Source organism: Oryctolagus cuniculus, chromosome 1, assembly GCF_051225735.1.
Source record: "Oryctolagus cuniculus isolate XC-2025 breed Fujian yellow rabbit chromosome 1, ASM5122573v1, whole genome shotgun sequence".
Taxonomy (NCBI): Eukaryota; Metazoa; Chordata; class Mammalia; order Lagomorpha; family Leporidae; genus Oryctolagus; species Oryctolagus cuniculus.
The window spans coordinates 115,448,744-115,461,711 of record NC_142867.1 but is presented as its reverse complement, the minus strand read 5'-3'; the positions used below and the strand labels follow the sequence as shown (position 1 = coordinate 115,461,711).

At 49.0% G+C, this 12,968-nt stretch overlaps 1 protein-coding gene across 5 annotated transcripts in view; it reads right to left on the bottom strand.

The window, feature by feature from the left end:
• JHY (junctional cadherin complex regulator) overlaps window positions 1-12,968 on the bottom strand; it is a 70,560-nt gene that overhangs the window by 7,760 nt on the left and 49,832 nt on the right. For 4 of the 5 annotated variants that reach the window (XM_051848511.3, XM_051848520.3, XM_051848516.3 and 1 more), the window contains one exon: window positions 6,357-6,651. The exons of the other annotated variant lie outside the window; for it this stretch is intronic. In XM_051848511.3, coding sequence (XP_051704471.1) covers window positions 6,357-6,651 — 295 coding nt within the window. The remainder of the gene's footprint in view (window positions 1-6,356; window positions 6,652-12,968) is intronic. 5 annotated transcript variants of the gene reach the window in all.

Sequence of the window (12,968 nt, the reverse complement as noted above, 5' to 3'; positions counted from 1 at the left end):
TTAATTGCAGGCACTCACGTGTGGGATGTCTGAAACCAGACCACTCTGCCAAATGCCTGACCCCAGATTCTTTCTTAAGGAAGCCTCTAGAATAAAATTATGAAACTTAACAAAGTAGATAGAAGAAATATGGGGTGTATGTATGTATGTGTGTCTTCAAAAACTTAATGGAAAATGACTGTTATAAAAACACTGTGGATTTAAATTTTTTTTTGAGCCAAAATAAACTGTCATTTAATTCCACTTTCCAAGAACATTTTTAAGTACCCTCATGTTGCCTATTGAAGGTCACTTAAAAACATAAATCTTGGAGGTGGGTTTGTGGCTTAGTGGATAAAATGCTAATTAGGACATGTGCATCCCATTTCAGAGTGTCTGGGTTCAATACCCACCTCTGGCTGCTGACTCCAACTTCCTGCTTATGAAGACCCAGGGGTGATGGCTCAATTAATTGAGTTCTTGTTACCCACATGGGATACCTGGATTGAGTTCCTGGCTCCTGACTTCAGGCTGTTGAGGGCATATGGATAGTGAATCAGTGGCTACAAGCCCTGTGTAAGTATGTACGAAGGCAGGTATGTACGTATGTATGTGTCTATAATCTATCTCTTTGTCCCTCAGATAAACAAAAATTAAAAAATAAAAATAACTTTCCTTTAAAAAACAGAAGGTATCACCTAGCAAACAACTGTAGTTGTTTCCTGTCCATTTTATCTATCTTCATCCTTTTATAAAATTATCTGTACACTATAAATCATTTTATTCTCTAAGCACTGTAGCATTACAGTATTTTCTTATCACTAAATGTTTTTCAAAAGAGTAACATTTTATTGTCTAGTTAGGCTTGAACTGTTTATTCCTCTAAATGTTGTACATGTAAGATGCCCAGGGATGGGCCTTCTTTGTGGCCTACTTGGATTATTTCTTTGAGATGAATTAATAGAGTTGGACAAATGAGTATGTTTAAGGCCATCAATGAACACTATTCATTAGCAACGGAGTAGTAAGAAGCAGGAAGATTCCTTTCTCTCCAAACCTTTCTCATACTAGGTATCATCACGTTTCAAAACCCTTACTAATTTTTAATAGGTGAGTGAACTCAAATAACTCACAGAGATCACAGATTTGTTTTTCTCACATATGCGGCTATACCGTTGTTTTGCAGTCACTAAATTATCATCCACTTGCCAAAGTAAACCAATAATGAAAAGGGAAGAAACCCCTGCTCGTAGCCAAGTCATAAATCCAATTTGTCCAAAGATGATGAGAAAGAAATGATCAGTGCCCAGAAATTACATCCTTAGTCCGAAGCAGCTTAACTTTTAATCATTCCACTGACTCACAAAAGCCTCATTGTGAGGCATGAGTAATTGCTCACTGCTCTCCAGACACAGAGCCTTGGCTGTCAGAAAAGCAGGGCCAAGCGTCTGGCATTACCTGTGGATGTGAAGGGAGAGAGGTGGCCCAAAGGGGCCACCTCCCAGTGAAGCTGATCCCTTTACAAGATGAAGTGCTTAGAGCAAAGGCACATTGCTCCGGGGACAGGGAGGGCTCCTAACGGAGTTTGTTCTGGGTGACTGGCAGTGAAAATCCTGGATTTACTTAACTTTGGCGCAAGTAATCTTGATTGGTTCGCAGCGCTGCAGTTTTGTTTGATCTTGCTGCATCAAAAGTCTGTTAACAGCTTTATTGAGATATGATTCACACACTGCAGAACTCATGTGTTTGAGGATGGACGATTCAGTGGTCGTTAGTGTATTCACTGAGCTGTCTAAACGTTACCACAATCCAATTCAGAACATTTTCGTCTCCCTAAAAAGAGACGCTGTCCCCATTAGGGGTCATTCCCTAAGCCCCCTCCGCCTCCAGCCCTAGACAACACTAATCCACTTTCTGTCTCCACAAAAGTCTTTTATATAATGAAATAATCCCCACAATTTGATTTGCTTTACTTCTCCTTGACTTTCACAAGACTACAGGTCACAGGAGTATGCTTCCAAAAAGACAAAGCCGCATTAAATCCACAGTCATAGTCCCGTTGAGGCTCCAAACACAGAGGGAAGAGGCTGGAAAATACGGCACTCTCTCGACAAATCCCCGATGGGATTCGAGATCGGTTTTCACACAAGACCCACTGAGCTGGCACTGTGTGAGACTGTTGAGTGCAGAGCCGCCCGCGGGGCCTGGTGTTCATGGCTGACCGCCTTGGCAGACAACGGCACAGGACTTTCCTGATGGGAGGCTTCTAGCAGTACAGAACCACAATTCTTCTCAAGTCACAAGGGTGACTTTGATTGTCGACTTACAACAGAGGGTGCCTGAACTGAATCTGACGTGGGCTGTCCTGTGGAGGGCTCATTTCAGCTCTGACATGTTGTGCCCTGTGGGGTGGACACTGCAGAGCTATTCTCCAGAAAATGCCTCGGCTGTGTAAGCTGTGAGAAAGTCACTGGGAAAAGGGACACAAATAAAACCGAAACGAGAAAAACCAAAACAGTGCCTCAAATACCGGGGAGCAGCAAGTGAAGGAAATTTGCTCTGTGGTTGCTAAACTTAATCCAAGTAAACCTCTTATTAGATGCAGTCAAGTAGCAGCACCCAGAGTGCCTGGGACAAGGCCCGTGAGCTAATTCCTTCGGCTCAGCACAGCCAGCCATGGGGGCTCCCAAGGCAGGCGTTCTGCAGGGTGTGACGCCACAAGTGCACACTTACATTGTTTGGCGTCGCACGCACTGTGTTAATCTCTTACTGTGTGACGTCTGGACCTCACGGCACGGACGATGCCTGGTGTTCACAGATCCATCACGACACAACTGCCAGGAGAGGAGGGAGGGTTCTGGGGCCTATGATCTTTACCAAATCCTCACGTGTTTAACGTGATCCGGGGCGGGCGCTTCCCTTGGAAACCACGGGCATGACCTGGATAATGCTTTCCTCTGTCTGGCGCCCCGGCTACCCGCTGCCCTGCACAAATAGCTCAGTTCTGAGTCGTTTCGGCCTCTGCAATAACTCGAAGGACAAAGAGTGCTTCTGTGGATTTGCCAGCCGCAGGTGAAGGGGTGGGACTGAGAAATGGCTGTGTGAGACAAAGCAGGAAGTGAGGGCTTGTCCCAGTGGGAAGCAGGGCTTGGGAGGCATTAACTGGAAACCCCCCTGCCCTCTTAGGCCCTTAGATTTCTGATGTACAGTCACCGGGAGGTCTTCCTCTATCCCCCCTCCCCCAGTAAAAGTGAATGCAAATTACAAAGAGACCCGAGGGAGGAAAAGGAAGTGAACATTTGTAGCTGTAGGATCTTTGCTAGGGAATAAGCTGAGGCATTGAACACCACACCAGATCTCCAGCAGAAAGAACCCTTCCGATGGTGCACAGAAGAAAAAAGGGGTGAATGAGGCGCTTCCCCAAGTTCACGGATTTTAGGTGCCAGAGCTCCAAGCTTAGGAATGGCTGAGTTAATAAGCTCCACCACATGCTGCTGACTGGGACTACTCCCATGCTGCTCCAGTGGGAAAACTAGTTACCTGTGAATCCAAAACATGGTTTTTCCTTATTTCCAGTGGAACTGGGGTTTTTCCCAGCCACAAGTCGGTGGTCTCCAGGGCCTGTACAGGGATCAGGAACCCCTACCCGCACCCCAGCAGGATGGAAGATAGGAGGGAGGGGGCTAGGACAAGGAGTTCAAAGAGCCCTCAGGTTGGTCCATGAGAGGGCCGGAGTGAGGACGCAGGGCTGTGAGCCTGCTGAAGACCTGGGGCACACAAGGGGCCCTGAGATGGGAGCTGCAGGAGGGGGCTTGGGTCACCCCCGCCCCAAGCCGACTTCCCTCCTCTGTGAGATGACCGTTGGCTGCTCTAGCCCAGCTTCCCCGTTCTCCTCAATGCCGCCCATTTCCTTTTCTCTGAGGGCCCCACCGGAGGGTCCACTGAATTATTAGCAACTCTAACTTCCTGGAATGTCCTGCACCTGCTCTGCCCACTGCAGCCAGAGAGGTCTAAAACACAGACGTGACTGTGCTTAAAATTCTTCAGTGACCCCTCTTTTAGTCCATTCTGCATTTCTACACAAAACACCCGAGTCTGAGGCTGGCGCCGCGGCTGAATAGGCTAATCCTCTGCCTAGCGGCGACGGCACACCGGGTTCTAGTCCCCGTCAGGGTGCCGGATTCTGTCCCGGTTGCCCCTCTTCCAGTCCAGCTCTCTGCTGTGGCCCGGGAGTGCAGTGGAGGATGGCCCAAGTCCTTGGGCCCTGCACCCCATGGGAGACCAGGAGAAGCACCTGGCTCCTGCCATCGGATCAGCGCAGTGTGCCGGCCGTGGCGGCCATTGGAGGGTGAACCAATGGCAAAGGAAGACCTTTCTCTCTGTCTCTCTCTCTCTCACTGTCCACTCTGCCTGTAAAAAAACAAACAAACAAACAAACAAAAAAACACCGAGTCTGGACACCTTATAAAGAATAGAGGTTTATGTAGCTCCCAGTTCTGTTGGCCACGGAGTCCAACAGCAGGGCCCCAGCCCCAGGTGAGGGCCTTCCTGCTGTGTCATCACATGGTGAAAGAGCAAGTGGGGGTGCTGAGGTCTCTTTTCTTTATAATCCACTGACCCCCATCGCAGGAGCTCCATCCTCATGAACTCATGGGACCCTGATGACTTCCCAAAGGCCCCGCCTCCAAATACCATCCAAACGTGAACCTGAAGATTACATTTCAACACGTGAACTTTGGGGCCCAAGCCACAGTGGTCGTCCTCCGGCCTATAGAATTAAAAGTCCTTCGTCTCTGAATGAAAAGATCTTCTAAAACTCGGCCCCCACTAATCTTCACCCGCTGCTCCCCACGCCGGTGCCCCCTGGTTACAGCGGCAGTGACAGGAGTGTTCGCCCGGCCCTGGCGTGCATCACGCTGCCATGACTTCGGCACCTCTGCGCCTGCCGGCCCCCTGCCTGAAGCACTCTTGCAACGTTCCTTCCTTTGCCAGCTCTCTAAGACGCAGCCCCTGTTGTCTCCCGCCGCTCTGCTTGGCTCTCAGGTTGGGAAGCGTGTCCTCTGCGCTCCCGCACATACACGAGGATGGTTGCTTTGCTCCCAACATCGTACTGAAGCCATTTCCACGTCTGTCCTCCCTAAAGCCCTGCAGCCCTAAGGTTCTTCCGGAGAGGGGTCCTGGCTCATTCATCTTTCCGTCCCACACCTAGCAGGTTCCTAGTAGGAATCCAACCATCATACTTTGAATAAAGGACCACCTGCTTACCTCCTCCCATGCTGACTTTCCGGATGTTTCTCTGGACGGAGGCATTCATTTCCCCAGCTGCTGATGGCTCCTGGTTGAATCCTCCCTAGAACCTCCCTCTGCCAGATGCAGCTGCTATACCCAAAGTCACAGCCACTCCCCAGGGACAGCACTATCCCAGTGACTGGCTGACGTGGGGCATCTGAAATCCGGGTCCCTTGTCTTGGAAGGGGTACTGGCCTCAGAGCTCTCAAGGCCTTGGTTGAGGATTCTGTCCCATCTGTATCACAGTTCCTGCTGTCCCTCTGTCCTGCTGTGCCTCCCCACTCCCCACTAACAGGGCATTTCCCAAGGGAGCGTCTCAAGGGTGCTTCCTGCACTCAAACCTGCAGCTCAGAGGCTGTTCCCAGGGAACCCGCCTCGCCACAGGCCTGGTGTCTCCAACCAGGCCCTCCCTGCGGCCCTGTGAAACGGTGCGTTTTCCTTATTGTCTGACACTAGAGGGAAGTGGCCTTTCCTGCCGGGTTTTATGTCTCATGAAGAAATGCACGGGACATAAAACGCCTCCTTCCTGTGCGCCCTCATCTGTTCCTGAAAGTATTCTACTGTGGGCCCCCGATTTCACTTACTAAGCCAGTCCCTGTGGGGAAGGACTGACGTGCTCCCAGGTGCTGGTGAATCTTGCTGCAGACAGAGAGCTCAGTGAAGGTTGGCCAGCTTCCGCAGGTGGGCTCCGTCACTGGCTGGGACCGCACCGCGGAGGCTGGGGGGCTCTCAAGAGGTGAGGAGCCCAGGCTGGGTGGTGGGGAAAATCCAGAGGCAATAAGGCTCCCTGGCTCACTCGCCCCGACCGGCTCTTTACTGTTACAGGGGCGTCCATGGGGAGACTCAGTGCAGCTGGAGGGGCCAGGAGGGGCATGGACACTTTCCAGAGAAGATTGGAAAGCAGGGGGAGGTGGGCATTCTGGAGGGGTAGGGGAGAGAACTGCAGGGAGCAGCAGGGGCCCCTTAGGGCCTGGGCCATCCAGTCCTGGCGGCAGCTGCCTCATGACCATACCTGCCAGAGGGCTGCACCTGGAGGGCATGAAAGTCAAGGCCCATCTCTTCGGAATGGAAATGGGTGCTTGCCTCACCTTAAGGCTGCTTCTCTTCCTGTGCCTTTTCCCTTTCTCCAGCTGGAACAGGTAGCCTTCAGAATTGCTACGGTTGATTTTCATTTGCTGTCTCTGGCTTCTCTCTGAACTGAGCTGGGATTCACTCTCCACCCGTGACAAGATCGGGGGCAGTGTGGTGCCGGGGAAGGCACCGCTGCGGGGCTGCACCTCCGTCAGCTGCACCAGGGCTTGCTGATGCTGCTCCATTATCTGAGTGAGCTGGGATTCTGGAGAAGCTCTCACAGGTTGTCCGTCAGAGGAGGAACTGAATTTCCTTAGGGAGAAAAAAAAAAAAAAAGCCACAAACCTGTTAATAAAACCTGCCTTCGGGGCCGGCACCGTGGCATAATGGGTAAAGCAGCCGTCTGCAGTGCTGGCATCCCATATGGGCATTGGTTTGAGTCCCAGCTGCTCCACTTCCAATCCATCTCTCTGCTATGGCCTGGGAAAGCAGTAGAGGATGGCCCAAGTCCTTGGGCCCCTGCACCTGCATGGGAGACCTGGAAGACGCTCCTGGCTCCTGGCTTCGAATCAGCACAGCTCCAGCCGTTGCAGCCAGAAGGGAGTGAACCAGCAGATGGAAGATTCTCTCTCTCTCTCTGCCTCTCCTTCTTTCTGTGTGTAACTCTTTCAAGTAAATAAATAAATCTTTAAAAAAAAATAAAACCTGCCTTCATTTGACTTCTGGTACAAAAGTCTTTATGAATCCCTAATTTCATGTATTTATTATCCCCAAAAATCAAAGATATTTAGCTCGATCTTTGAAGGGATACATTGATTTCTTATCTTAAAATCTTCCTCTTTGGGGGCTGCTGTTGTGGTATAGTGGGGAAAACTGCCAGAAGAAACACCAGCATCCCATATGGGCACCGGTTCCTGTCCTGGCTGCTCCTCTTCCAATCTGGCTCTCTATAATGGCCTGGGAAAGCAGTGGAAGATGCCCCAAGTGCTTGGGCCCCTGCACCCAAGTGGGAGTTCTGACTCCTGGCTTCTGCCTAGCTCAGCCCTGGGCATTGCAGCCACTTGGGGAGTGAACCAGTGGATGGAAAATATCTCTTTGTCTCTCTAACTCTGACTTTTAAATAAATACATCTTAAAAAAAAAACTTTCTATTTTTCCTTAGGATATTCTAGTACTAAATTAGAAATTTCATTTAGTGCATTCAGACCAAACACCATTTTGAAAAAAAATCAAAGATTTTCTCATTACAAAACACTTAAAATTGATGGATTAAATAAACAAATATTCTTTGAATACATGATTAAATTTGTATGAGAGGCAGGGAATCTCTAAGTACCAAAACAAACAAACAAAAAAAGGAGGTTCAAAAACTAAATCAGATTGCCTCATTTGTGGAAGATTCAGATTGCATTTTTTTAAAATATTAATTTATTTACTTGAAAGACAGAGTTACAGAGAGGCAAAGGCAGAGGCAGAGAGAAAGAGAGAGAAAAAGAGAGAGAGATCTTCCATCCACTGGTTCACTCCCTAAATGGCCTCAACAGCCAGAGCTGTGCCAGTCCGAAGCCCAGGAGTCAGGAGCTTCTTCCAGGTCTCCCACATGGATGCAGGGTTCCAAGACCTTGGGCCATCTTCTGCTGCTTTCCCAGACCACGGCAAAGAGCTGGATCAGAAGTGGAGCAGCCAGGACTCGAACCGACACCCAAATGGGATGCTGGCACTACAGGTGGCAGCGTTGCCTTCTAGGCCACAGCACCGGCCCCCAGACTGCGTTTTATAAAAAAGATTTGTTTATTTGAAAAACAGAATGACAGAGGGGCAGGGGATGGAGGGACACAGAGAGAGATATCTTCTATCCGTTGGTTCACTCCCCAAATGGTCAAGGTTGGGCCAGGCTGAAGCCAACAGACTGGAATTCCATCTGGGTCTCCCATGTGGGTGGCAGGGGCCCAAGTACTTGGGTCATCATTTGGTGTTTTCCCAGGTGTGCTAGCAGGGAGCTGGATTGGAACAGAGCAGCCATGACCCAAACTGACACTCTGATAAGGGATGCCGGCATCACAAATGGTGGCTGAACGTGCTGCACCACAATGCTGGCCTGTGAGTTGAATTTTAACAGCTAACACTGGAACAGACATGTATGATCTTGGCCCCAGGTAAGGCAGGGGATCAGAACTGATATTCCTGCAGAAAGACTATAACCTTTAGGGGCCGGCTTCACGGCGTAGCGGGTAAAGTCACTGCCTGCAATGCTGGCATCCCATGTGGGCACCAATTCCTGCCCTGGATGCTCTTCTTCCAGTCCAGCTCCCTGCTGATGGCCTGGGAAAAGCAGCAGACAATGGCCAAGTCCTTGGGCCCCTGCTACCCACATGGGAGACGTGGATGAAGATCCTGGTTCCTGACTTTAGCCTGGCCCAAGGCTGGTTATTGTAGCCATCTGGGGAGTGACCCAGCGGATGGAAGACCTCTTTCTCTCTGTCTCTCCCGCTTTCTATATAACTCTGACTTTCAAAATAAACAAATAAACAAACCTTTTTTAAAAACAGACTATAACATTTAAAGGGCTATACCCTCAATAAAAAACATGAAGAAATGAAAATAAAAATGAATTTGAATGAGGGATGCTAACGGAGTATCTGTCAGAAGCAAATACAAAAATTTTTTGGAGGGACAACCTTGCCTCGGTTTCTACAGACTAGGTGGCTGAACTTAAGTTCACAGTCCAGCGGCCCAGCACAAGAGCAGAGATAATCTGCTAATCACGAGAGCCAGCAAACACACATGTACATGCGCGCAAACAACAGTAGTAGACTTCTAGCTTCCAGTAACAGAATATTAGGTAGCATTTATAAAAAGTGTTAAAATGATTAAAGATTTGAAAGAAGAAACCAAAATCCTGAGACATATTTTGAAAAATTGCATTGTAAAAAAGAATACAGAAGTTTTCTTGTTTCACTTGAAATGGAGAGGTCGGGGGGGGGGTGGGGAGAGAGAGAGAGAAGGGGAGACAGAGATCTCCATCTGCTGGTTCAGTCCCCAGTTGACTACAATGGGATGGGTCTCTAACACTGATTCACTCCTCAAATGCCTGCAGCAGCTGGTGCTGGGCCAGCATGAAAGCAGGAGCCTGGAACCTAACCTGGCTCTCTCACCTGGTACCCGAGCAGCACCTGCTGCCTCCCAGGATGTGCATCAGCAGGAAGCTGGGATGGGGAGTGGAAACAAGGCTGAAACCCAGGAACCCCGGTATGGGATGCGGGAGGCCCAAGCAGTGTCTTAACCACTGCACCAAATGGCCCTCAGAACACAGAGCTTTAAATTGCAATCAAATAGAAATCCGAGACATAAAAACACCACTGCTGAAATTTAAAACTCAACGGGTACATTAAAAAGCACAAAGGACACAGCCAGAGTTACTGAACTGGGAAACTTATCTAAGGAAATTTCTTAGAAGCATAGAGATGGGGCCGGCACTGTGGCGCAGCGGGTTAACACCCTGGCCTGAAGCACTGGCATCCCATATGGGTGCTGGTTCTAATCCCAGCTGCTCCACTCTGATCCAGCTCTCTGCTATGGCCTGAGAAAGCAGTGGAAGATGGTCTAAGTCCTTGGGCCCCTGCACCTGCGTGGGAGACTCAGAAGAAGCACCTGGTTCCTGGCTTTGGATTGGCACAGCTCCGGCCATTGTGGCCATCTGGGGAGTGAACCAGCAGATGAAAGACCTCTCTCTCTCTCTCTACCTCTCTCTGTAACTGTCTTTCAAATAAATAAAATATATCTTTAAAAAAAGAAAAAAAACCACAAAGGTAAAAGATGTAAAATAATAAAGTTTAAAAGATACAAAATCTAAAGGTATTCATTGTAGATTTTTTTCTCCCAAGCTTCTACTAAGTGTGAACATTTTCTTTCTTTTTTTTTAAAGATTTATTTATTTATTTGAGAGGTAGAGTTACAGAGAGAGAGGGAGGGAGAGAGAGAGAGAGACAGAGACAGGTCTTCTATCCACTGGTTCACTCCCCAGATGCTCGCAAAGGCCAGAGTTGGGCAGATTGGAAGCCAGGAGCCAGGAGCTTTTTCCAGGTCTCCTTCATGGGTGCAGGGGCCCAGGTACTTGGCCCATCTTCTACTGCTTTCCCAGGCCACAGCTGGGAGCTAGATCAGAAGAGGAACAGCTGGGACTTGAACACATGCCCATATGGGATGCCGGCACTGCAGGCGGCGGCTTTACCCGCTACACCACAGCGCCAGCCCCTGAATATTTTTTTTCATTTGACAGGCAGAATTAGACAGTGAGAGAGAGAAAGACAGAGAAAGGTCTTCCTTCCATTGGTTCACCCCCCCAGATGGCCGCTAGGGCCGGCACACTGCGCCAATCCAAAGCCAGGAGCCAGGTGCTTCTTCCCGGTCTCCCATGCAGGTGCAGGGGCCCAAGCACTTGGGCCATCCTCCACTGCACTCCCGGGCCACAGCTGGACTGGAAGAGTAGCAACTGGGAAAGAACCGGCATCCCATATGGGCGTCGGTGCCACAGGTGGAGGATTAACCAAGTGAGCCATGGTGCCGGCCCCCAGCCTCTGAATATTTTCAAGATGAGAAGATAGTAGGGGGAAAAAACCCTATATACACACACACACACAATTTAACTCCCAAATCCAAATGAAAATTATATATTAAGAAATTTCTGAAGGAGCAAAACTGGGAGCTGGAAACGAATGCCTGAATGGCGACTGTTGGTGGACTCGGGAAAGTAGGTCTCCTGCCAGGAAAGCGTGGGAAGCCACACTGCTCACACCCTGGAATCCTTAAAAGGCGCCTGAAAAAAAAAAAAAAAAAAAAAAAGAAGCCGGGGTGGGGGTGGGGGTGGGGAGGTCCACGTGAGGGTCACTGTCATGGGAACTGGCTGGAAGTCTCTTGCCTGTGTCAGGCATGGATAATGCATCTGACCAACCAGGACAAAAGAACTAATGCGGACAGCAAGGCTTCCCATCACGCAGCCCACACAAGTCACCCGCCCTGGCCCTCAGAGCTCCTAGGAAGCCTGTTACTCCCTCACACTTCATCACCACCAGCCGATACCCGAGAGGAGCCCTAACGTGGAAGGTAGCAAAACAGGTGAAAAGTAGGCATTGCCAAGAAAAACATGCAGGGAAGAGAAACCAAGTGTGGAATTAGAAACACTGAGAGGTTCTGTCCCAAAGGCTGGCACTTTTTGTTTTGCCTTGTTGAGATGTGTAAGATGTTGAGAAGAAATGAGGCTGCATCTGGGAGCTTAAAAGATAAGGAGCTAATAAAAGGAGCACGCAGAAAACAAACACAGAAGGAGAAAATGCTCTTGGAAATTAGAAAGCAAGCGAGCGAGCGAGTGAGCGAGAGAGCAAGAGAGAGAGAGAGAGCAATAGAAATGCTGGAAGCCACAACCAACAAACCCTTCAAAAAAGTACAGCAAAATTACAAAGAAATGAAAAGGAAGAGAAAGAGAAAATTGTAAAGAGCAATCCTGGAAGAAGATATCTGAACAACAGATGTTTCTAGAAAGAGCAAACAGAAAGTGCTCAGGATTCCAGATTTTTCCCAGAACTGAAGGCCACAAGTTTCCAGCACAATCTATGAAAATAGACCAAAAGCAAGGCAAATGAGTATTATTAGGAAATTTCACTTCATTGGAGAAAAAGAGAATATCCTAGGGGCTGGTGCCCTGGTGTAGGAGGCTAAGCCACCAACTGGGGTGCTAGCATCCCATATGGGCCCTGGTTTTTGTCCCTGCTGCCTCTCTTCCAACCCGGCTCTCTGCTGTGGCCTGAGAAAACAGTGGAAGAAGGCTGAAGTTCTTGGGCCCTTGTACCCATATGGAAGACCTGGAAGAAGCTCCAGGCTCCTGGCTCCTGGCTTTTGATCAGCCCAGCTCTGACCGTTGTGGCCACTTAGGGAGTAACCAGTGGATAGAAGACCTTTCTCTCTGTCTCTCCTTCTGTCTGTAACTCTACCTCTCAAATAATTAATTAAGTAAGTAAGTAAATAAAATCTTTAAAAAAGGAGACAACCTTATAGCTTCCATAGGCAAAAAAAACAAAAAAAAACAAAAAAACAAGTCAGGTATAAATTATATAAATGACCAACTCCGGGAGCAGGAAGACAGTTCCGAGGGAAAATGGTTTCCAGTCCAGAATTCTCTAAACCTCTGCCACGTTCTCCGTCAGGGCTGAGGGCAGAGTAAGGGAATTCCAGCCATGTAAGGTCTGAAAACATCACCTCATGAGCAGGGGAGGATGCTCTCTGCCAGAGAGAGAGAGAGAGAGAGAGAGAGAGAGAGAGAGAGAGAGAGACGGGGGTGGAAAGGACAGGAGGGTGAGAGAGGGAGAAGAGCGAAGGGAGCCCCCAGGATGAACCAAGCCTGACACTAGCCCCTGGGGAGGTGTGTACTGAGCCGCTGCTGAAAGGGTGGGACTCACTGGCCACACACAGAGACATAGGTAAAAGAAAAAGGTCAAGACAATTCCTAAGTTTTAGAAAAAATAAAAGTTGGGGCTGGCTTTATGGCATAACTGGTAAAGCCACCGTCTGCAGCACTGGTATCCCATATGGGTGCTGGTTGGAATCCCATCTGCTCCACTTTCGATCCAGCTCTCT